Source organism: Leptinotarsa decemlineata, unplaced genomic scaffold (genome assembly GCF_025532065.1).
Source record: "Leptinotarsa decemlineata unplaced genomic scaffold, Ldec_3_MD MMD2_tig00026358_RagTag_RagTag, whole genome shotgun sequence".
Classification (NCBI taxonomy): Eukaryota; Metazoa; Arthropoda; class Insecta; order Coleoptera; family Chrysomelidae; genus Leptinotarsa; species Leptinotarsa decemlineata.
Window position 1 is genome coordinate 7011915 of NW_027412703.1, and position 24637 is coordinate 7036551.

The window sequence follows — 24637 nt, forward strand, 5'->3', positions numbered from 1 at the left end:
CGCCACTAATCAGAGTAATAGAATAGCAAATTGTAACTTTTTTGGGTAACGGAACATGGCCTAACCAAAAGTATAATGATAAAAGAACGTGGCCTAACAATGAATCATCTGTGCCATTTTGATGTAGTTTTGAATTTTGAACAAAATTAAAAACGAATAAAGATATAGTTTGGACAAGACTAGAGTAGGAATGTTCAATTTTTGGTCAAAGCCAGATCCTAAAGGTAAGTTTTTTCTGATTCTAATGATAATATGAGTAACTGACATTTCTGCGATCTTGGACCCTCTACCTAATTAAGAGAAATATTTTTTCTCCCGACACTAGAAACTCAAAATAGTTTTTCAAATGCCAGCTGATTGAAAAATTCTCATCAGATTCATTTTGAGATTGATAATCTACTATTATTACTCATATGTTTGCACATATGAAATCACTAGTAATGTTTATTAATAAATATGATTTGATACAATCACAACAAGGATCATAGAAGTATAACACAAACACTGCTTCACATACCAGAATGCATCACTTTTCTTGAAGTGCTTTTCACAAATCAATTGTCACAGTTCTCATATGTGGGAGCAATTGTGTTCTATTCATCATATGCCGGAGGTTTCAGTCCTACTTGTCAGAATTAGTATTATTCATATAGATGATAAATTTGAGGAGTAAATTAAAACTTTCCAGAGATACCAAATTGGCAATTTGAACATGAGTGATGTGTTGTTGCTGTTTGAACATGTCACTTTGGATTTTGAATGACTTCAACGAGTGAAAATATCATAATCTGAAAATTTCTTGGAAATCTTAGAACAAACATGACAACCAATATAAATTAGTGGAGATCATGACTTTTCTTAAAATTTGATTTGATAACTATGTCTACTGATAGAGGATTATCGAGAGAATTCTAAGTGCATCATGCAAATACCACAGTGCAATGGAAATTTCCCTGGAAAAATGATACTACATAGTAAATTACCCTTTCGGATTTTGAACAAGTTTATTTGAATGTGATCTTCCAAGTAGATACATCATTTAAAACATTGAATTCAGGGGTCCAGTTCGAAGTCGATGATGAATATGGAATTGAATCCAATTGAATCCACTTATGATATAAATACCTTTATTCAGCATGACAGTATACACATCAAATAAGTCAGATATTAATATATTAAAAACATATAATTAAGTGTGCACCAAATTGAGCATCTAGTGTATTCATTAAGGATACTTCTTCAAAATGCATATTGATATTCTTCAGGGCAATAGAAAGAGTGTTAGAGAAGGTATTTTTTAATTTTGTTTTTAAATTTATCCAAACAGATTTTTTTTTCCGAGATTCAATAATTTTTTTTTGAGATACATATAGTTTGAATTGGATTGTTTGAATTTGCATAGAGCCTCTGGTGCTGTAGTCATGAATATCGCTCCGAGTCCTGAGGGAATTAAAAAATTTGTGGACCACTTGTTATACATTGAAAATGCACAGAATTGGCTAGGGCATTATACTACATGCAATACAGTTTTGAAATACTATCTATAAGATGCAAATATTCTACATAGTTTTTCTATCCAGCATAATAAATGTACGTAGGTCCTGGTGTGGTGACAGTTGTGTGTAGACATTACAGTTCTTTGTGTTTTACTGAAGTTTAGGTTGGGTTTGTTTTTCTGAAAGATTATAACTCTTGATAAGTTCATGATATTACTTCACAGACCTGATTAAAGTTGTGCCGTCGGCAAACAAGACACATATTTATTAGTTTGTTGATTAAAAACAGAGCCCAAGATCAAAACCTTGGAGTACCCCATGGGCGACCTGCATATATTCAGAGTTACCATCTCCGTAAGAGACTCGTTGGTAGTCGAGCTTTTGTAATAACAGTGTGGTTACCCATTTCAAAACCCTCGACTATCTCACTCACAATACTCATTACCTTCATAACCCTTGGTAAAACCAAATTGATTGTGATTCGGAAAAGTGCTTATTTGAAAATATTTCTCAATTTGATTTTTTAACACGATTTCAAAAATTTCACAGAATAAGCAAATTCTATTTAAAAATTAATGGAAACATAGTAGGGGGCTTGTGCCAGTTCTGCATCTTCCCTCCCCCCTACTTTTGACCTTCACTGACATCATATGGCCTTGAGCTATGCGCAAGGTCATATGACCTTGAGATTCCAGCATGTCTTCGGTAAGTGACTTTGCGGTTTGACTTTGAAGGACGTTTCACGATATCGAAATACATGCATAACACATGACCTTGAACGTAAAGTTTGACTCTGAGGTTCAATCCTACACGGCACGTGACATTGAGGTTTGACATTGGAGGACGTGACATTGAGGTTTGACATTGGAGGACGTTACACGACCTTGAGTTATGTGCATGCAATATGATCTTGAACGTGGAGGTTGACTGAACATGAAATTTGTCCTTGAGATTGGACTCTGCCATCGTGAAATGATGCAACATATCCATGAATGGCGTCACATGACCATGAGCTATGTGATCTTGAATTGGCATTCGATGATGTCACACCGTCCTGAGTTATGGCCTTGAACATGGAGTTTGAACTTGAGATTATACCGTCGTCGGAGTGGTGGGGTTGTGGTGAGGAAGTGTGGTGAGTAGACGGTTGCCGTGAAGTGTTCAGTCTGACCGAGGACACAGCGGTGCAAGGATGTATTGCAGTGCTGCTTTAGACACTTTGATAGCAGGCTGTTTGGTGTACTAGATTCGAGACACGTATGCTTCGTAGTGGGGAGCTGTTGAAAGCGGTTTCATTCGACTCGTGTGTATACATATTCTCTGTGCTCATGGTACATGAATATCTCTGTACCCAAGGTTGAGTGGATTTTTCTTGTTGGTTATTCCGTTATGCAATCGTTTTCTAGTGACTTACCTTCACAATAACACTTCAATATTTGACAAAGTCATAACCAGCAACACTTTTCGACTTTGAGATGATTCTGAAGGATTCGTTGAAGCTTAGTGGACCAGAACCACCATTGACGCACTACTGTCGACAAGGTTCAGAAATGTCATTCATAACCTATTTTTTGATCAACTCTTATTTTGTTCTCGTTCTGAAATATTTCTTATAGAAGGCTGAGAAACTCATTTTTATTTTTTAGACACAGAGTAATATTCTACTCAATCTTTGTAGGTATATATTCCTCAAAGGAAAAACATTGATTGTCACTTGTGTAAACCGATTTTTGTAGTTTGCAGAGGCAATTAAAAGCTAGATATGCTGGATATGCTAAAGATACACAAACAAGATACCAAATCAATGATGAATCTCGAGGAAGGCCAAATGTTCATTAACCTTGTATCGACCAGCTCACACAAAACCCACAAATTGTATTTACATCGTACTTTCGACTATCTCGCACAAGTTAGACACCTTTTTTTTTCTTTTTCACAGAGAAACTATTTGTCAATAATAAACAACGTTTGAGTGGGATTTCTAAGGTAGTAAATCGCTTCGATTTTTGTTCCTGCAGAAACAACAAAAGGTCTGAAAATATTTTTCACCGAATGTGCTAGAGATGGAGTATTTTTTCACTCCTCTAAATCTAAGTGCAAAAAGAATACTTGAATTGTCTTTTTTGAATGAATTCGACATATTCCCAGAATCGTAACAAAGAGCTAGTTTTGCTCTGCCTGAAGTCAAATAGGATTCTCAATATATGGTAAATATCTGAGGAGAGCGCAAATATTCTTTAGCCTTGCAGATTCCTCAGAAGAAAATGTCGGAGATATGCATATTCCTGACGATATAGAGTTTGCCTCGAACAAAAAAGTTCAAACGCATTATAGGATTATCCTTTTTTCAGGGAGGCAGGGAGGTAGTAGAAAGTTTATTATATTTTTCAAAGAAAACTCAAACCAGATTTGAGTTACTGGTGATCGTAGTAGAATGGTAATTGGGACAATATTAATATTATTTTTACAGAAACAAATTCATCAAATTTTGAGATAAAATTTAGACAACATATATTATATAGTGAATTGATTTTGTTTGTTTTTTTTGCAATATGTATAACACATTTGTTTGCGCTTACATTGCAAACCCTGGCTGAACCCGAAGAAATAGATTAAAAAATGTAATACAGTATTGTACACCTTCAAAAGGTCTACAAAAAAGGCCACTATGATATATGTCTATCTCTTAGGGATTACCAACAATAACTATTTATCCTCGAGAAATAATGGCTTATTTACGAACCGATTTTAAGCAATGCAGCATTAATCCTCATCCAATTAAGTACCTTGAATACATTGAGCATTTAATATAGATCAATATGGTCCTTTACAGCATGTAATTTAAATAAATATTTTCGAAGATATTACAGATTTAAGATGCAGGGGCATAGCGGTTGCGGCACTGGCCGGGAGGTCAGCGGCGCTTCGTCCTATAGTACGCGATCGCACGCGTTTATATGTATATTTATTATTAGCATTGCACCCGTGCGGAGCAGAGGCGGTTCGCTAGTTACATTATAAAGCACCCAATCCTTTCATTCTATTATTTTATTGAAATCTCAAAAAAAAACTCATACTTCTTTTATTATAATTTTTTAAACTCTCATACAAGTTGGGGCACCCCAATATGTGTATATTGATTAATGCTGTAAAAGGAAATCATTTTGGAGTCTACAGGGTGGCTTAAAAAGTGTGACATAAAGTGTTTACACTTATTCAGTTACCCTGTATATATTATATTATCAATAAAGCTGAAACTTCGGGAAGTTACTCTTGTGTACTCATCAATAGTTATTTTTAGGGCAAAATAACTGAATCATTCAAAATCTGGGTTTAAGAGGTAGATTTAAAGTTTATATTGAAATCACCTAGCAAACATTATTCTATTTTTTGGCGAAAATCATTGCATTAAAAGAGATTCAATATTTTCTGAACATGATCTGTAAATGACAATAATCGTTTTGCTATTTAGCAGCTGCACTCTGCAGAACCCAAAATGATACTCCTGACGGAATTTCTCCAAATTTAACGTTTTATAATGTATACTGTATTTCAAGAATAAAGCAACATCGGCATGCTCCCCATTACTCCTGCAAAACGAAGTAGCTAATTCATAACTATTGATATTCAATGCCTACCTGAATTTAAATTTTTTGTAGAAGTGACACTATCTTATATAATGTATAGTGGATCCAGTTTTATTAAAAGATAGTTTTATTGAACTTCATTTATTAACTAATGAAGAAATTTTGTTTATAACTAAATTGAAAAAAATAATACACCCATGGGTGTAGTAGGTGTAGTTTCTAAACTATTTTCAATGACGTTTTTGATTGAAGTTTTTTTCTTATTCCTTTTTTAATTTTTCTAAACAAATCATCTAAACTAGTCTTTCTCAAAGTGGGCGATAACGCCCCCTTGTGGGCGCTGGAGGCCTATAGGGGGGCAGTAAAGGGCACAGAGAATATTGGGGGGCGTTGAAGCGGTTTAGGGGGGCGATAATTTTTTTTTGCTTTTAACACAAACTTTACCGCTCCTTTACGCTTAATGTGCGTTTCCTCGTGTAACGCCATGACTACACAGTAACTATTTCCTGTCCGATAGTTGTCTAACTGTACAATAGATGGCGGTAAGCTTCAATGCGAAGCGAGAAGTTTCTAGTCTCCATTATCGAAAGTACTAGGCCCGCCCGCTGCCTCATATAAAAGCGCGCGCGCCATCCAGCCAGTAATGTTATTCGACAATATTATGAAAACAGCCAGTAATGTCATTCGATGATATTATGAAAACAAGTGAATTTAGTTAGCGACTAGCTAGGTAAAGTGCTGTACGTAAGGTGGTGAATACTGTGAGTGGTGTCATTAGCAAGTTTCTAATACTCGATTCTTTACTTCGGCATTTTTGAAGACAAAAAAGAAGAAACGGCAGTATAGCACGGAATATATAAAATATGGATTTATTGAAAATCCTATGAAGCGATGAAACCCTCAAGGCTACAAGATCATTTGAATAAAATGCATTCAGATAAAAAAGACAAAAGTGTGAATTATTTTCAAGAACTGCAAAAGAAACACTCAGCTCAGACAACTGTGTCAAAACTTTTTTCAGCGGCTTCTAAGCAAGATGACGTCGGACTCCGAGCTTCCTACAATATCTCCTTGCTAATTGATCAAACAGGTAAACCTCACACTATTGAAGAGGATTTAATTTTACCGCCAATAAAAGTAGTAATAACTATTGTACTCAATAAACCAGCGGCAGATATTCGAAAAATTTCTTTGAGCAATAGTTCCTTGCGAAGACGAATTGATGAGATGGCTGAAAACATTAAAGAGTCGTTTTGCAATCATCTGAAGTCTTGTAAATTGGTTTACCAACCAATGAAGCATTGTTGTTGTCATACGTGTAGTTTATTAAAAATGAGAAAATATATCTAGAACTACTATTTGCCAGAAATTTAAAGACGGATACAAAAGAAGAAACCATTTATAATACACTGGAAAACTTTTGTGATGAGAAAGAAATTCTACTAAAGAATATTATATTAGCTGCTACGGATGGCGCTCCGGCTATGACAGGACGTCACAAAGGCTTCATAGCGTACTTAAAAAATAAAATTCCAGATGTGCTCGCTGTACATTGCGTCATTCATATGCAATATTTGGTTGCGAAAATTTGAGTGAGCGCCTCTCTCAATCACTGCAATATATCATCAGAGCAGTCAATAAAATCCGAAACAGTTCTTTGAATGACAAATTATTTAATCAGCTTTGTGTTGCTGATGATAAAGATTTCAACCGATTGCTATTTCACACAGAAGTGCGTTGGTTATCAAGAGGTAACTGTCGTTGACTCGATTTTACAATCTATTTGACTCTGTAATAGAGTTCTTGGAAAACAAAGACAAAGAATTGCACGACAACTTCATCACTTCAAAGAATGATATTGCTTACTTGACAGATCTGTATAAATTATTGAATGATGTCAATCTCCAACTTCAAGGTAACGACTTGAATTTGATTAAAACAAAAAATGGCATTGCTGCTTTTCTAGCCAAATTGCTCTTACACAAGATGAATATCGGCAGACATGAGTTTCGCAATTTCCCTAATTTGTCAGCAGTATCCTTCAACAACGACGACTTGCTTGTTCACTGCCAACATTTGGAGAACCTCCACAGTGATTTCGCAGAACGATTCCAGGACATTTTAAAATTGGAAATACCGGGCTGTGTGTGGGATCCTTTTTCAAATGTCACCACCCCAGGATCACCCCAGCTGGAAGAAGAACTCATAGAACTGATAACAAACGAGGAAATAAAAATAACATTCAAAAATGGATACCAAGAATTTTGGTTACAAAAGCCAATCCCGCAATTGTACCCTGGAAGGTGGTCATCGTTCAACGATTTTTGATAGCATTCCCATCATCGTATTTGTGTGAACCTGGGTTTAGTGCTGTGGCAACGTTGCTAACTAAAAAGAGAAATCAGTTGCAGATAACTGAACGCGGCGACTTACGGCTGTTTTTGAGTGAATTCGAGCCTGATATTAACAAACTTGATAAAAATCATCAAATTCATCCTTTAAATTAGATTAGTTTCAAAATTCAAATTGAAATGTTTGTTTTAATAACATCATTTGTGAAATTATAAAACAACGATGAAAATAAAAACAGCAATAAAAATTAATTGGCGCTCCGGGGCGACTTCATTGATTCCAGTGGTGCATTTGCTTTTTCAGCTGCAGGAAAACTCGGAAAAACCTGCAGCACCATATCATCTGAAGATCTTGATCTACCAATGTCCTCTCTCTCATAAAACAAAATGTAGGGTGTCTCCAGAGGCTTCAATAAATTAAATACATCGCCAGAACACTTCGTGACATGACTATCGTCAAACTTGAACCAGTCCGTTTCGTCTTTGACCAAGGCGTAATAATGACCAAATTCAACGCCAGAACCACAGTGAATAATGACTGCAAGTTTTCCTGGTATTACAAAATGGTGTTTTATATTACCCTCATCAGAAACTATTATTTTCACATGTCACACATAATTTAATTATTAAAACAATGACTGCGATTGTGATTCTTAAGATGCAGTGGGCGGTAGATAAAATAAGTTTGAGAACCTCTGATCTAAACAAAAACATCTCCGAGCAACACCTAGCATACTCCATTACACCCCCCTTGAAAAAATTAAACACAGAAATGAACTCTTCTTCCAAAGCGGATTACATAATTAGATTTTTGAGGATTTTCATTTTGATTTTTTGATTTCCTCTTGAGAATTCCATTTAGTGTATTTGGAAATTTTGCATTTTCAGGAAAATTTTCATTTGATGATTCTATGAAAGCTGGCTTCAATCTATCAATCGAAATATTCTTTCTTTTTCCATTCACTGAAAGTGTAAACTATTTTTCGGTTCTTTCTAAAACCTTGTAGGGACCAGAATAAGAAGTTTGCAATGGTTTTTCAACACAATCTGTTCTTAGAAAAACGTGAGAGGTGTTTCGCAATTCATGTACAAACATTTTTTTCTCTCCGTGATGACTGGACTGTTCGTTGATTTTTATGTTTCTCATGGTTTCTTTCAAAGTTTTCAAAAATTCTATATGCGATAATTTCTTTTTTTTCCATTGGTTAAAATCTCCGAGAACACGTAGCGTAGAAGCATACAATATTTCAGCACTACTTAAACCATTTAAATCCTCTTTTGGAGAAACTATATAGCACAGTGGGGATATATTCGTATCATTTTTCAGTAGGGTGGCATTTTAATGCAGATTTCATTGATCTTTGAAACCTTTCGATCATTCCATTTGAACTTGGATGGTAAGGTGTAGTATGTATATGTTGAAAACCCATGATCTTTGAAAACTCCTTGAAAAGTGCACTTTCAAATTGTCTTCCTTGATCTGTTGTTACTCTGGAAGGAAGACCAAACCGAGTGATCCAACCATCATAAAATGATTTGGCAAATGTTTCTGCTGATATGTCTCGAATTGGAAAAGCTTCAACCTATCTTGAATATCTTTCAATACAGGAGAGGCAGTAAGAGAATCCATTAGATGAGGGTATTGGTCCAATTAAATCAATATTTACATGTTCAAATCTGGCTTCAGGTATCGCAACTGTATCACAATATTGTAATGAATCTGAAGCCGGCCCTGACCGATGTCCCAGTCAGCAAACGCATGTCTGATCGCGAACTAGCGGGAAAGGTGTGGATGGGTCCCGAAATCCGCAGAGAAATCCGGAACGTTCGTTGACGATATAAAAAGGTCGTAGTCTGTACTTAGAAAGCGAATCGTGCGTTTAAGGAAAGGAATCTAATTGTGAAGATAAATTAAGCGTTAGTTACTAAGTGTTGTATATAAATTAGTTGTGATAGTGAAATATTGTTAAAAATAAATTTGATTAAGACAGTTAATTCTTCAATTCGTTACAACATGTTTGGTTACTTTAGATTTCTGACATGATATGCAATACTGAAGCCATTTTTTAATTTGTTTGTTCATATTTTTCCAAACAAATTTATTCTTCATCGGTCTCAGCGACATTCTCATCGAGGCTTTGATACCTGGATGTGACAAATTGTGAATTTTATCAAATATTTCTCTTCTGAAAGGTTCAGAAACATATGGTCTGATATTATTGGTTGAAATATCACAAATTATGTTGAAATTAGTATCAGGAATTTCCATTTTCTTCAACACAAATGAAGTATTTCCTTCTAGCAAATCTTTTAGTTGGGCATCATTTGCTTGTTATTTTTCCCATATTCCACTATGTTTTGACTTTCAGAAATATACCGAATATCTGTTGAAAACTGGCGTATATCCTGAATAACGAATTTGTTTTGGTGACAAAGTTTTGCTATTTTTCGAAGGCAAAAGTGATTGGTTTGTGATCAGTTAAAGTGACAAATTCCCGACATTCTAAAATATATTAAAATTATTTAATAGCTTCATAAATAGCCAGTAATTCCCGGTCATAAGTACTGTATTTGGTCTCAGACCTTTTGCGTTTCTAAGAAAAGAATCCCAAAGGTTCCTAAGGCTAATTGCACTCACACCGATTTTGGACGGCCAGTATAAAATCGGCCGATATTTTATTGGTAGCGGGTGCTTGCAGACTCACTGGATTTTTACCGGTCACCCATTGAAATCGTAATTAGCACGCACTACCAAAACTAAGTTAATAAATAGTAACGACAATTTCACCGAGCAGTCAAGACTGGAATGGTCGGTAAAAAATCGTTGAGTATGCAAGAGTGTATTTAGTCACGTACGCCACTACTTCCCGGTACTGCCGGCGATACAGTGGCAGTGGACGGCTGCTCACCGGTATTTTACCAGCGACGATAACTGGTCGACGTGTGTGCAAGGTCCCGTTGCCACATGTGGTTCACTATTGGAATTTGGATGACCGGTATAAAATCGGCCGTCCAAAATCGGTGTGTGTGCAATTAGCCTAATATTTTCTTCGAACTGATTAATTGCTGCTCCAATGGATTCATTTGAAGCATCAACCATCAAAGCTAATGGACTAGTCATCGATGGGTGAACTAATAAAGCTGCGCTAGTTATTGCCTCTTTCATGTTAGACGGTCTAACAGAGATTTTTATTTTTCTTTGGATTTCCTTTCAGAAATTCATTAAGGGGTGCTTGAATTTCAGCCGATTGTGGTATAGATGTTCGTTAAAAATTGACCATACCAAGAAATCGTCTCAGTCCATTAATATCTTCCGGCTTTTTGTATTCTATAATTCCTTGAATTTTTTTATCAGTTGGTTTTATTCCATCTTATGTGACTGAGTATTCTAAAAACTCTATAGCTTCCTTGCCAAATTAACTGTTATACACATTAATGGTAATTCCATGATTGTGTAATCTTTCAAACAAAAGTTTCAGATGTAGGCTCATTTTTATCCACTGAAGCAATTAAGAAGTCGTCCAAACAGGGGAAGCAAAAATAAAAATCTTTTGTTATTTGATGGATATATCGTTGACACGTCTGCGTTACATTTTTAGCCCAAACGGCATAAAGAGATATTCATAAAGTCCAAAGGGTGTAATTATGGTCGTTTTCTCGATATCCTCTGGAGCCATCGGAATTTGGTGAAAGGTCTTGACTAAGTCAATTTTTGAAATCTGTTTGTCCTCCAAATGAAAGATGAAGTCTTTGATATTTGGTATGGGATACCTATCTGGGACAGTTTGAGAATTCAATCACCTGTAATCGCCCCATGTATAAAGGACTGGCCCATGGTCTTTTAGAAGGCCGAATTATTTCCTGTTCCATCAAATATTTAAATTCTGTCTTAGCAGCATCCAGTTTTTGGGGATTAAGTCTGCGAACTTTAAAGTGTGTGGGTGGTTTTTTCTTTCGATTTATTTAGACATTTACTCGTCAAATTAGGAAAATCAATTGAAAGTCTGCGGTAAGGGCAATTATTGTTTATTGCTTTATAACTGAAACATTTATCAACAAGTAATATTTCACTATCAACCAACTTTCCATTTGATAAATTAACTGGTAATCCAAAATTCTTCAAAAAATCTGCCCCAATTATGGCTCTATCAACATCTGCTATGATGAACTTCCAGTTGAATTTTATTTTCAATCCTAACGTTAATGTCAGTAGTATTTCTCCATATGTTTTTATTTTAGTTCCATTAGCATCATATAGTGTTTTATTTAAGACTGGTAGGTGGTGATCTAACTTTGCTATTAATGATTTTTTCAGCACCTGTGTCAATTAAATTATTTATTTTGGATTCGGGATCGAAAATTATCAGACGACTTTCATTCGGGTCATTTTCGCTAGTCGTCATTAACGATTGGCCTACAGGTTTTCCGAAGATATTTTGACGAAAGTACAAGGTTGAATACATTTTCCAGCAGAATTTTAGAAGCGTCTCGTCTGTGGTAATAACATAGTTCATCGTTAGAGTTCGAATCTTGGAATTTTGATTTAGTCCTGGATTTTGATCTAAATCTTGATCTTGACCTAGACCATTCTTTTTCAAATTTTTTTTGCGTCTTCTGGTAACAGATTCATCAAGTTTTTGAATAAGTTGGTCAATTTAATTTTCTAAGCGATTTTTTTTGACCAGTTTGAATAAAACAAACGTCCGTATTTGCAATTTCTTTCAATAGTATGATATATTTCATCAGAGAAAGAAATATATTCACATGGTTCACGCCTTACATCGCCTCTGGATATAGGATACATAATAAGGCAAATCTAATATTGAACTTGAAGATGAGTAACAATGAAATCAATGTTATTCAACATCATTATGATAATTTTTTACAGAAACAGGTTGATTATCGGGTATATAGAAATTACACAACATAAATATCAAATGTTCTCAACATTTTGATGTCGCAGTAACTTTAACTTTCACTAAAGGTTCCAGGATAACTGATCATCGCCAAACAACCAATCTATCTGTATGAATTCAAATATTTGTTACAACTTGATAACAATGATGGAATGATTGGGAAATTTTTTCTCTTTTGTTTCAAGCTCACGAGAAGTGGTATATCTCTTTACATTATAAAACGGATACCATTTATATTAGCACAATATTCATTGAATTTGTTCATCTTTTTAGAGATTCCTTACCCATGATAATAAACTAGATAAGTTGACACTTGATACATTTTATTTTTTGTAACGATTTGATTCATTTTCAGAGGAACAGAGAGAGGTTGATCGACAATTGAGGAAAGTGGGAAGGGACATTGAAAGGGATCGTAGGCAATTAGAAAGAGAGGAACAAAAGTTGGTAAGGCATATAAACCATTTTTATAATGACGGATTTTATTTCAGCTGGAAAAATTATTAATAATAACACAAGAGATAATCGCTGATTTCTTTCACTGAATTCGGGGCATCTGTTTTGTGTCATTGAAGTCAATGATTTTGCAGGAAATTTTGATGATTATAATTCCTTATTGATTACCAGTATGAACTTGTGATAATGTAAAGTACTTCTACGGTATACAAATATTCTGTGTATTCAATTAGTCGTTCGAATTTCGGATTGAGTATCATGAGTTATTTCACAGTCACAAAATCCTCTACCTTACTCTTGGAGGATTTTGTGACTTGTTTCAATAACAGAACCCCAAATATAAAGTTCACATATGGAATTGAAAATAACGATGAGTTACTATTTTTGGATATTCTAATTATAAGAAACACCGGTAAAGGTTTAGAATTTGATGTATTTGATGATGTACATTTTCTTTTCTATAGGTTGGTCACGTTGTCTCTGACAAAGAAAGATATTATATCTCTTGAATTTACCACTCAATGCTCTAGAAACTTTGGTCGCCCTTATTAATACCTCATTCAGAACTGGCTCATTTCCTTCTTCCCTGAACACTTCAGTTGTCATTCCACTACATAAAGGTGTTATTTTAGATAATCCCTCCAATCTGCGTCCTATTTCCTTAATACCGACTTTAGCAAAAATTATTGAGAAATTAGTCAAAGTACGTTTAGATGAATTCTTAAAACTGCACTGTATTATAAGCAAAAACCAGTTTGGGTTTCAAGAAAAAAAAGATACAAATGATGCTATCTTCTCTTTTTTATATGAAATTTACTCTGAATTGAATGCTGGTGAAGTAGCCGCCGCAATTTTTTGCGATATTTCAAAGGCGTTTGATTGCGTTAATCATAAAATTTTATTAAAAAAACTTCATAAATATGGATGTAGAGGTGTAACGAACACATGGTTCGAATCGTACCTTTCAGGTCGGAGTCAAATGGTGAGGACAACGGAACTCTCGGAGAACAGGGCCATTGAATCTGGTGTACCACAGGGTTCTGTGTTAGGCCCTATTCTGTTTCTGTTATATATGAATGACATATCTATGATTAACATATCTGGTAGTTTCACTCTATTCGCGGATGATACTACAATATTGTGGAAAGAAAAAACTCAATGGAGCTAATTAAAATAATATCATCCGACTTGAAGAAGGTGAAGAGCTGGTGCGATGCAAATTTACTCTCTCTAAATGCATCCAAAACGAATATAATATCATTCAAATGTTCGTTTGATGACATTTCAATAGACGCTGACGTATTACCAAATAAATTAAACACAAAGTTTCTCGGTGCATTCATTGATAAATAATAGGCTGAAATTTGATTAGCACCTTAAACAACTGAAGAGTAAGATCTCCTCAGGATGTTATGTAGTTAGAGTGGTTTCAAATGAGTTGGGTTTCCATGTCGCAAAGACCGTTTACCATGCACTTGTTGAATCTTGACTACGTTATGGAATACCTTTTTGGGGAGCATGCAACTCATCCCTCCTCTCTTCTGTATTGATATTACAGAAGAGGGCACTAAGATGTCTCTGTAAAGTTAAACCCAGAGAATCGTGCAGGAATTTGTTCACTGCCAATAAAATGTTACCAGTCATCGCACTTTTTATCTCAGAGACGGTTTGCCTTATTTATAAACTAAATCGAAGTTCAACTTTGCTTCTACTCCTTATGCTACTAGAAATAGCAATTATACCTTTAGACTTCCCATCCCAACTTCGAATTTAATCAAGGATTCCATACACTACAATGGTGGTAAATTGTTCAATCATTTACCATTAGAAATGAGTTCTGCAAATTTAAGCAACGTTCATTTCAAAAAGGCGGTGAAGAACCTATTTGTGGATAGACCCTATTATAGTTTGGAAGAGTATTTTAGTGAATCCTTTTAATAATATATTACTAATATTTTTACTACTATTGTACTATCATTTTATACGTGGTGGTATTTTATCTATACATTTTTAGAATACAATAAAGTATATTTTGATTTAATTTGATTTGATCGAGAAAATTTGTATGGGCGGAGCTCCATACATGAGAACAATACTCCAAAGAAGGTCTGAACTGATCTTTATACAGCATCAAAAGTTGCTGAGGTGTGTATAGTTTTCTGGTTCAGAACAGTGCTCCAAGCTTTTGGGAAGCAACCTTTGCAACAACGGCATGACCGTACCAAGACATATTGGTGCCCATTTTAACCCCCAACAAACTTATCGAAGCAGAAAGCAGAATTGTCTGACCTGACATTATTATATCCGGTTCGGAGACATTTATCTTTTTGGAGAAAACTGATGCCTGGGTTTTTGTGGCATTGAATTGAACCTGGTTGCTTTCACCCTAATTCGAAACCACTTTTAGATCCTCATTGAGATATGTAACCTCCTGCTGCCGGTGAAGATGTGCCTCCATAACCGATGTCCTGGAATCGTCAGGTATTCGTCAGGAGCTTCAAAATGATGTGTCACAAAACCCCCCTTTCCATTTAATTTTTTCCCAGATGGCGCCCAGTCGCCATCTTAAAAGTTTCATTTGTCAATTTCACTTCAAAATAAAGTATTCATGCATTAATTTCATTATCCCAAATTTAATTTTTTTGAGTTGATACGTTCAAAAAATAAAAGGGGAGGGGACATTAAAGAAATGCACTGTGTGTAAAATACTGCTCAACTATTGTTTTTCTATTTCAAGGAACTAGAAATAAAAAAATTGGCAAAAGAGGGAAATAGGGAAGGATGTAAGTTATTAGCCAAACAGTTAGTTCAGATGCGCAAACAGAAGCAACGTACCTATGTAGCTAACAGCAAAGTACAGGGAATTGCATTTCAAAATAAAGCTATGGGAGCGAACGTTAAACTCGCAGAAGCTATGGGAACAGCTGGTAGGACAATGTCAGATATGAACAAGATTATGAAACCTGAAGATATAGCTGCCACAGTCAATGCCTTTTCTAGGGAAAATATGAAAATGGAAATGACAGATGAGATGAGTAAGTGCATTTTTATATTATCAAGAACTATTTGTGTTGGCAGGTTCGACGATAACCCATTAATTTTTTTTCAAAAAACATAAATACAAAAGTCATTTTTTATTTTGCTTATTCGAAATTATTGGTGATAACTGCATAATATTTCTCTAATTTGAAAGATTTCTTGTCGTTCATCTTGATCCTAAGAATATTTGAGCACTTGAGCATTGGCATCTCTCCAAACTATTTGTAATATAGTAGTGTTACAGCATGGCAACATGGCAAATGAAGCGGTTTTAGCTCGTGAATTAGATCATTTAAAAAATCTGATTTATTGGAAATGTTGATATAACAAAGTACCAGGTGCAGTGAGAGTGCAGTGTATAAAAACTTACGGAAGGCACCGAAAATTGTAAATTTTCTGAAGATGGTGTGAATAACGAGGACGTCAAAGATTTCAGGTTGGAAATTCCCAAAACAGAAGCAACGTACCTATGTGGCTAACAGCAAAGTACAGGGAATAGCTGTGAATTAAACGTCAAGATATGATCATATCGTTACTACGGTCATCAAAAACGTGACCATTTCTAGAGAATGGTAATATGTCCGAAACAAGTATTCGAAAAAATATAAATAATGTATCTAGGAAAAATAACCAAGATAGTAAGCTACAAATAATATTTTAACTCTTGAGTCAAAGCAAGAATCTACTTTGAGCAAAGAACCAATGTAATCCTCAACAAAAAATGAAAATATCACAAAGGTTCATGGATCATCATATGTTTAAAAAAATCTGTTTAAAATCTGTTTTTCCGTTAACCAGCTGTGGCAACCCTACGAACGACAACCCTGAGAAGTCGAAGCTTGTACGAGCTAAGGATTAACTAGGTCTTACCTTTTAACGTGTGATTCCTAACACGGGTTGGACGATAGCAAGTGAAAATCGATCGTTCAGACTAGGGATTCAACCACCAACCAACACGGCAGTCAATTCGAGTGAGTGAACAAAGCACCCACGTCGAACCGCCCGGCTATCGATCGACCAGGAGCTGTATCGCCAACAGCATATGCAGGAATAACTTCAATGAAGAATTCTGCACTGACACCTGTCAGATATAATCCAACACCCAATGTGGTATTAGCCTGGGGAGTAGAGTTAACCTACAGTGTAGGGAGTTGAGACTGGCCCGAACGAATTGATCTTTTAGATGATTTAATTTATAGCCAGTCTTCAATAATGCCGACTGACTATATTTGAAGAGTCTAATATTTTAGATTTTCAACCTTAATAAGTTAAAGGGCTCTTTAGTGAGCAGATCCACATTTTAAAACGAAAAAGTGTTGATACCAGAAGAGACAGAAAGATTGAATTATGCGTATTTTAAATTATTTAAATATTTTGTTTCAAAAAGGTTTCACCACCCTCTGTGCTCTAATTTTTTTCTATCATCTATAATATGAAAAATAAAAACGTTGAATTCTAATCAGTCGTCTATCCTGGATGAAATATTTATTATTAATGAGCGTCTTAATTTTGTTTGGTCTTGTACGCATGTTGTCTGTACCTTCTCAAATTTTTTTAACATGTATAAAGTATTGTTTGGTAAGTTCATTTCAATTTTGTCAAAAGATGGAAATGAATATCAGGTCAAATTGTAATATGTATTCAGTGAAGTCAAAATTGTTGTTTAAAAATATGTTTCTCCGTTAACCAGCTGTCGCACCCCTACGAACGACAACCCTCAGAAGTCGAAACTTGTGCGTGCTAAGGACTAACGAGGTCTTACCTTTTAACGTGTGACTCCTAACACGGGTTGGACGATAGCAAATGAAAATCTATCGTTCAACCTGGGGCTTGAACCACCGACCAACACGACGGTCAATTGAGCGAGTGAATAAAGCACCAACGTCGAACCGACTGACTACCTAAATTGATTATCTACGATTTTTTTTCATCCCTTTCCCAAAACAACATATGATATTCAGAATACCCAATCTCTCGCATGTACTTGATTCTAAGTTGATATATGTGACACTTTTTTTTGTTTCAGTAAATGATACATTAGATGATATGCTAACCGAATCAGGGGATGAGGAAGAAAGTGATCACATCATCACAAAAGTGTTGGACGAAATCGGTATTGAAATGAGTGGTGCAGTGAGTATTTGTTCATATATTGATATTTTATGTTCGTGTCCCAAATTCGAAGGTGACCATTCGAATCTCGGAAACCGTAAGAGATACACGGTCAGTTAACTTAGGGCAAAGTTGCTTAATTTGGTTCTCTTAAAAATCTTTAAAATTCCCAATATTTCCATTTGAATCGCTATCAAGAAACAAAAACAATAAATTGATGGATGTGGCCGTTACTACGTGGTAGGAAATCACAATGAAGGAAACAGAATTGAAACTTTCTATGTTTTTTACCACTTTTATTTGTAACTAATGTTACTGCAGTTTCGTCCTATAAGGACATTTTAAACTTATACATTAACCTAACAATGGTTCATTACGTTAGCCCTTAAATACCACCCCTCTAGGTACTACTAGAGGTACTTGGCTTGATTGAGTACCTGAATTTACAGTTTATAATGTGGATGTGCCAATTTGAAAACCGGTGGGTAAACTATTGATCATTTACCAGGTTGCACCCGCAATGTTTATGCTTGTGAATTTCCAATGATTCTAAATAATTGAGTTTGTAACCCTTCCTTGCATAGAGCAAAATTTCCGTATCGTTTAGATTCGGAAACTTGTGGTTGCATGCCAAGGAATGGTTTGAAAACGTCGAATCACTTTTTCCTAGTACAAAGGATCTTTCATGTTCAGCATACCGTTTTTGGAAATTTCGACCACATTGTTCCACATAAACACTATTACACTCGGGACACTTAAGCATCTTGTCCACCTCATCTTTGACATTGAAAAGGAAATCAGATAACATTTCTCACAGCAATTTTTTCGTTTTACTATATGTAGTGCTCAGATTTTGAATCAGACGTTTTATTCTTCAGAAACCATCATCAGCTTAGTTTTTTATCAAATCAAATCAAAATCAATTTATTCATCACTGTAAACTCCAATACAATTGCAAGAAAAAAAAAGAAAAACAATGTATAGAGTCTGTTGGACTTGTCAGAAAATAGGATTAGATTAAAATTATGAACATAATATATGTGCATACACACTTTAAATAATTAAACATAGGCCCAGTACATACATCTATACAAATATTATACATACTAAACATATAAATTCTACATATTTGAGAATTCTTCTGTGGAGTAAAATGCCATATTTAACAAATAGTCTGATAATAAAGATTTTATTTTTTTGAACTTTCTTATATGACCAAAAATGTCTATAACTTTATTATAGAATCTTATCTGTTGATAATGATTAGAATTTTGACCCACTGTCAGTCTAGAGAACGATTGATGAAGATGATTGCTATTCCTAGTATTATAACCATGTATTTCATTATTTCTTACCAATTTTTTATTTGCCATATCTAATACTAACAAATATATATAAAGAGATGGTAGTGTCATGATGCCTAATTCAATAAAATAAGGCCTACACGATTCTCTGGGATGTATTCCTTTCATGCAACGTATCACCCTTTTTTGAAGAATGAAAGCATTATTTAAGTGTGCCGATGATCCCCAGAATATTATGCCATAAGATAATATTGACTGAACCAGCCCAAAATATGCCAATTTTAAGACACTGATCGAAACCGTATTCTTTAGTTGTCTAATTAAGAAACATGCCGAGCTCAGCCTACCTACTATGTTATTAATATGTATCTCCCATGTCAACTTGCTATCCATTGTTATTCCTAAGAATTTCACTGAGTTCAGTTCATGTAAGGAATGTCCATTCAATCTTATCAGATTACTATAATCGTGACAAATATTTTTCGGTAAGAAAGTCTTAAAAACACTTTTATGAGGATTTACAGTAAGTCCGTTGCTCACGCAGTACTGGTGAAATTCGGCCACACTTTCATTAGCGACATCTATGAATTCTCTGTTTTTCCCACTAATGCCAAATGTAGTATCATCAGCCACTATTGAATTTAAGGTTAAACATACTTCCTTTATGTCATTCACAAATATAATAAACAATAATGGGCCTAAGATGGAACCTTGAGGTACTCCAACACTGACATACGTTACGTCAGATTTGGAAATTCGCAACTGTAACAATCTTGTTTCCTATCACTAAGATATGATTCAATCCACTTATTAGTAATACCACGAATTCCTATTCGATGAAGTTTCTCGATAAGAAGAGCATGATTGATGGTGTCAAAGGCTCTTGTGAGATCAAAAAATATAGTTACCGGTTGTAATTTACTATTCAATGAATTATAAATGAAAGTGGTCAATTCACTAAGTGCTGATAATGTAGATTTCTTATTCCGGAAACCGTGTTGATGAGATGAAATGAGATTAAATGATTCTAAGAAATCAACTGCTCTTCTGTTATAACACATTTCAAATATTTTTGCTACTTGGCTCTGTAGGTTAATATTTCTATAGTTTACGATTTCATTTCTCGCACCTTTATTTTTAAACACTGGGATGGACTTTGATATTTTCAGGCTGTTTGGATATTCACCCTTCAAAAAAGATTCATTTATAAGATAAGAGAGTGGGATGCATATGATGTTGGCTACAGCATGAAGAATGTCACCTCTGATTTCATCAATACCTGCTGCGGGTTTTGAGGATGTTTTTTGAATTACAGAAATAATTTCCTCAGGTGTTGTTGGATACAGAAAAAATGTTTTTGTTGCGTACGCAGAAAATTTAATATTATTATGGTTCGGTGTAGGGCAGTGGAAATTTGTGAAGTGATTACTGAAGGCATTAGCCACAGACTCACTACCAGCTACTGTATTTCCATCTGCAAGAATTATATCGTTAGGTAAACTTATCTTTTTGTTTTTACATCTCATCTCTCCAATGATTTTCCAAGATTCCTTTGAAAGATTGCTGGCATTAATAAGCCTATTATCATTATATGTTCTTTTGGTTTGTTTAATTTTTTTATTATACAATTTTTTGAGAGTTTCATACCTGTTTTTTATTATTGCATTTCCCGTACACTTATAATTTTTTTGCATCTCACATAAAGTGATGTGCATTTGTTTTATTTCATTATTATACCAAGAATGTCGTTTCTTATTTATGAGTCTTTTCTTTTTATATGGAAATGCATTATTGAAGTGATACAAAAATGTATTGTAGAATTTATCAAATTTATTGTTAAAATCATGTACCTCATACATCTCGGTCCAGGGTTCATTCATCAAGGTATTAACCAAAGTTAAAATATTGCTCTCGCAAAAATCTCTTTGAAAAGATGTTGATTGCTATATGTACCAATATAATGAAATACCTTGTATTCGACAGAGCATTCCAGAACGAATTCAATGATATATCACAATCCCATATTTGAAAATCGTTTTTGGTCATAAATAACATTTTTTAAAATTTTTTTCAAACAGTAGGCCATGCAAAAGCGACATTGCCCAGGTTACTGATCTAAAATAAAAGGCGACTATGGACCGAATTGAAAATGTCATTGTTCAATTGAAATGTCAATCAGCTGTTGTGATTTTCATTTCCAAATTCTATAAAAAAATGCCATTTCCAAATTTAGAAAAGCATGATATGTTACGAATTCATTATGGTTCAAATCGGAACTCTATAATTTTTAGTGAAATTATGTAAGTAAAATATTGACAATTAATTTTGCCATCGACTGGAATTTTGTCACTAGTTTTCTAATAAAATTAATGAAAATGATCAGTTTTCACTTGAAGTAATATGGAACGATGAATGTAGTTTTTTATTGTTGGTATCTTCAATAGGCACAATGAGCACTATGCCTGGAACAAAATCTAAAAGCAATATGCAGAAGTCAGACCACACGGTCAAACTTCTTTTATTGTGTGGGTAGGAATGTAGCCCAACAGAATCATTGGCCCTCTAATATACGAGGATAGTTTAACTTATGAAAGATATATAGCTCTAGTATTGAACAACATATCAGATCAATTTGAAGATGAGCTTCTCAATATCATAAGGCAGTTATGATGACAATAAGATGGCCTCCCTCGCCATTTTGGTCGATTGGTCACAGCTAATTCAAATGAAATGTTCTCAAATAAGTGAAGTAGAATAGAGTAGAGTTTATTCTCTTGTGTGACAATTAAAAAAATTGTATACAGTCGTCAAAAAAATAATAAAAGGAAAATTTTGTACTTGCAGAAACAAATTTTAAGCTATTTAAAATGTAAAATAAAGTTATATATATATACAAAAATAACCTATGTAAAATAGTAGGAGAACTTAGTTATAATACATTACTGTTACTTAGTCATGTTCCATTAAAGAAGTGTATGAACTCTTCACTTTTATAAAACACATTTTCTTTAAGAAAACTTTTTACCCTTTTAGCAAATTCAACTAGGACTAGTTCCTTCCACTCGTTTGGTATCATATTGTAATATTTAATAGACAGAAATCTGAAAGAGTTGAGATTCTTGGATAAGCGAAAATACGGCACTATAACGGATTTATATCTGGTATTATATTTATTTTGAACAGTATAACTGGAAATGTTTTTCTTGGCAAAAAGTAAGCATTCATAAATGAATTGATAAGTCACAGTCAATATACCTAGTTTTTTGAATAGTGGACGACAACTTTCATCAAGTTTTGAATTTGTTATTACTCTTATTGCCCTTTTTTGCATTATGAGAATTTTATCAACATGTGCCGATCCACCCCATAAGAGAATTCCGTAGGACATGGTACTGTGAAAGAGACCGTGGTAGGCTGTGAGAACAACACTTTCATTTACAATATCTTTGATATTTCTTAAGAGATAGATGGAGGTAGCTAATTTATTTCTCAGATTGGTTATGTGAGCCTCCCATGTCAGCTTACAATCTAATGTTAGTCCCAGGCATTTTACCGGCAACTTGTTCTCCAGGGTTAAGTTGTAATTCAGAGTAAAAAGTAACGTTTTTGTTTTATCATTATTTAGACACAATCTTACATTCGTGAAATATTCCTGAGCACTTTTGAGAGTGTATGATTCAATATTCTGATCATAGTTTCTCATTGAAACTAGTAATGTGGTATCATCAGCATATTCAACATGTTTTGACGATAAGAAATGAGTTATATCATTAACATAAATAATAAATAGTATGGGACCTAAGATTGAACCCTGGGGAACCCCCCATGTAATTTCCCTTTTGGATGATACCTTTCCGTTTGAGGAGATACACTGATATCTTCCTGTAAGGTAACTCTGAATGAATGAAAAAGCATTTCCTCTGACACCATAACTTTTCAATTTCATTAAAAGAATTTCATGTGACACACAATCAAAAGCTTTGGAAAGGTCCAAAAAAGATGCTAGTGTCACATTTCCTTTCTCAAATTCATCTGTGATGTGAATAATCATATCTACAAGTGCAGTTATAGTAGACTTTCCCTCACGAAATCCATGTTGTTTAGGGTTCAGTACATTTTTTCTCTCTAAATAGTTGATCAGTCTGATTTTATAAGCCAATTCAAGCAATTTTGATAGAATAGGAACTAGGGAGATGGGTCGGTAATTACTGATATTATTTTTGTTACCCTTTTCAAAAATCGGTATAACTTTGGAGAGTTTAAGAATCTCTGGAAAAACACCTTCTGCAAAACAGGTATTGATGAAAAACGTTATGGGGCTGATCAATTCGTCTTTTGCAAATTTCAGTGAGTCGCTATTTAGCCCATATATATCTCTTGACTTTGATGTGCTTAATCTGTCAATCAGGGTAATTATCTCTAGTTCTGTTACCGGAGTTAAGTAAAATGAAAAGGCTACACTGTTATTCTGTATTGATTCGATATATGTATCGTCATTAGACGGCGATACATACGGCGAATTGGAAAACGGGTACCTGTAATGGCCTGCTAGAAATCCAGACCTGAACACTCTGGATTATTTTCTATGAGATTACCCCAAAAATCGTTTATAACAAAAGAAATCATATGATATAAACCAATTTAGGTACAATTCAATTAGATAAATTAGGTCAATTCCTGACAGGTTTATTCAACTTTCCATATTGAAATTAGGTTGGCTTAGTGCAAAATGCATCGAAGCAGAAGGTTTACAATTTGAACATCTTTTATAAATAAGTGTTGATAATTTGTTATTACAGTTTTGTGATTATTTTTTTTTCTGATTACTTTCTCAGTTCTCGTTTGCTTTATACTGGTGAGTCAGAAATCTAATTTAGAACATCCTGTGGAAGGGATAAAAAGATTAGTGCAGGAATACAGATCTGTATTTGCAGATGAAGAAGATACAGCAAAAAATGAAATTTAGAAATTTTCGGAATCGTTTATGAGATACTCTGTATATGTTGAAAATTTCTGCTGGTAAATTATCTATAGTTCATTACACTTCATAGTTATCTCTTATTTTTTCATATTGGTATCATTTTTTTTGTTTTTGCAGATTGCTGGTGCACCTATGCCTGAATCTAGTAGGGTAGGAGAACATTCTAAAACAAAGGGAATGAGCGACGATGATATTGAGGCTCAATTAGCAAAGCTGAGAAGTTGAGCGAGGTTGATTCAAGATTGATGGTATGAGGAAGCACTATTGGATTGAGATATTATTATAATCAAGATATATCTAATTTGTTATTATATATAACCTTTGTTAATTAACATTCAGATAACTACAGTTTTATTTAAATAATTATTTAAAGAAATGGTTTTTTCCAAAAAGAA

General features: G+C 34.4%; 1 protein-coding gene across 2 annotated transcripts; it reads left to right on the forward strand.

Annotated features, from left to right (window-relative positions):
- The first annotated feature begins 63 nt into the window (after window positions 1–63).
- CHMP2B (Charged multivesicular body protein 2b) lies at window positions 64–24590 on the forward strand. 2 transcript variants are annotated; one of them, XM_074184805.1, is made up of 5 exons: window positions 64–224; window positions 12706–12797; window positions 15544–15841; window positions 17872–17978; window positions 24360–24590. In XM_074184805.1, the coding sequence occupies exons 1-5, from the start codon at window positions 191–193 to the stop codon at window positions 24465–24467; spliced, it is 639 nt and encodes a 212-aa protein (XP_074040906.1). In that variant the 5' UTR covers window positions 64–190; the 3' UTR covers window positions 24468–24590. The 2 variants fall into 2 exon arrangements, with proteins under 2 accessions (XP_074040906.1, XP_074040905.1); XM_074184804.1 differs by lacking the exon at window positions 64–224 and adding an exon at window positions 12488–12548.
- The last annotated feature ends 47 nt before the right edge of the window (window positions 24591–24637 follow it).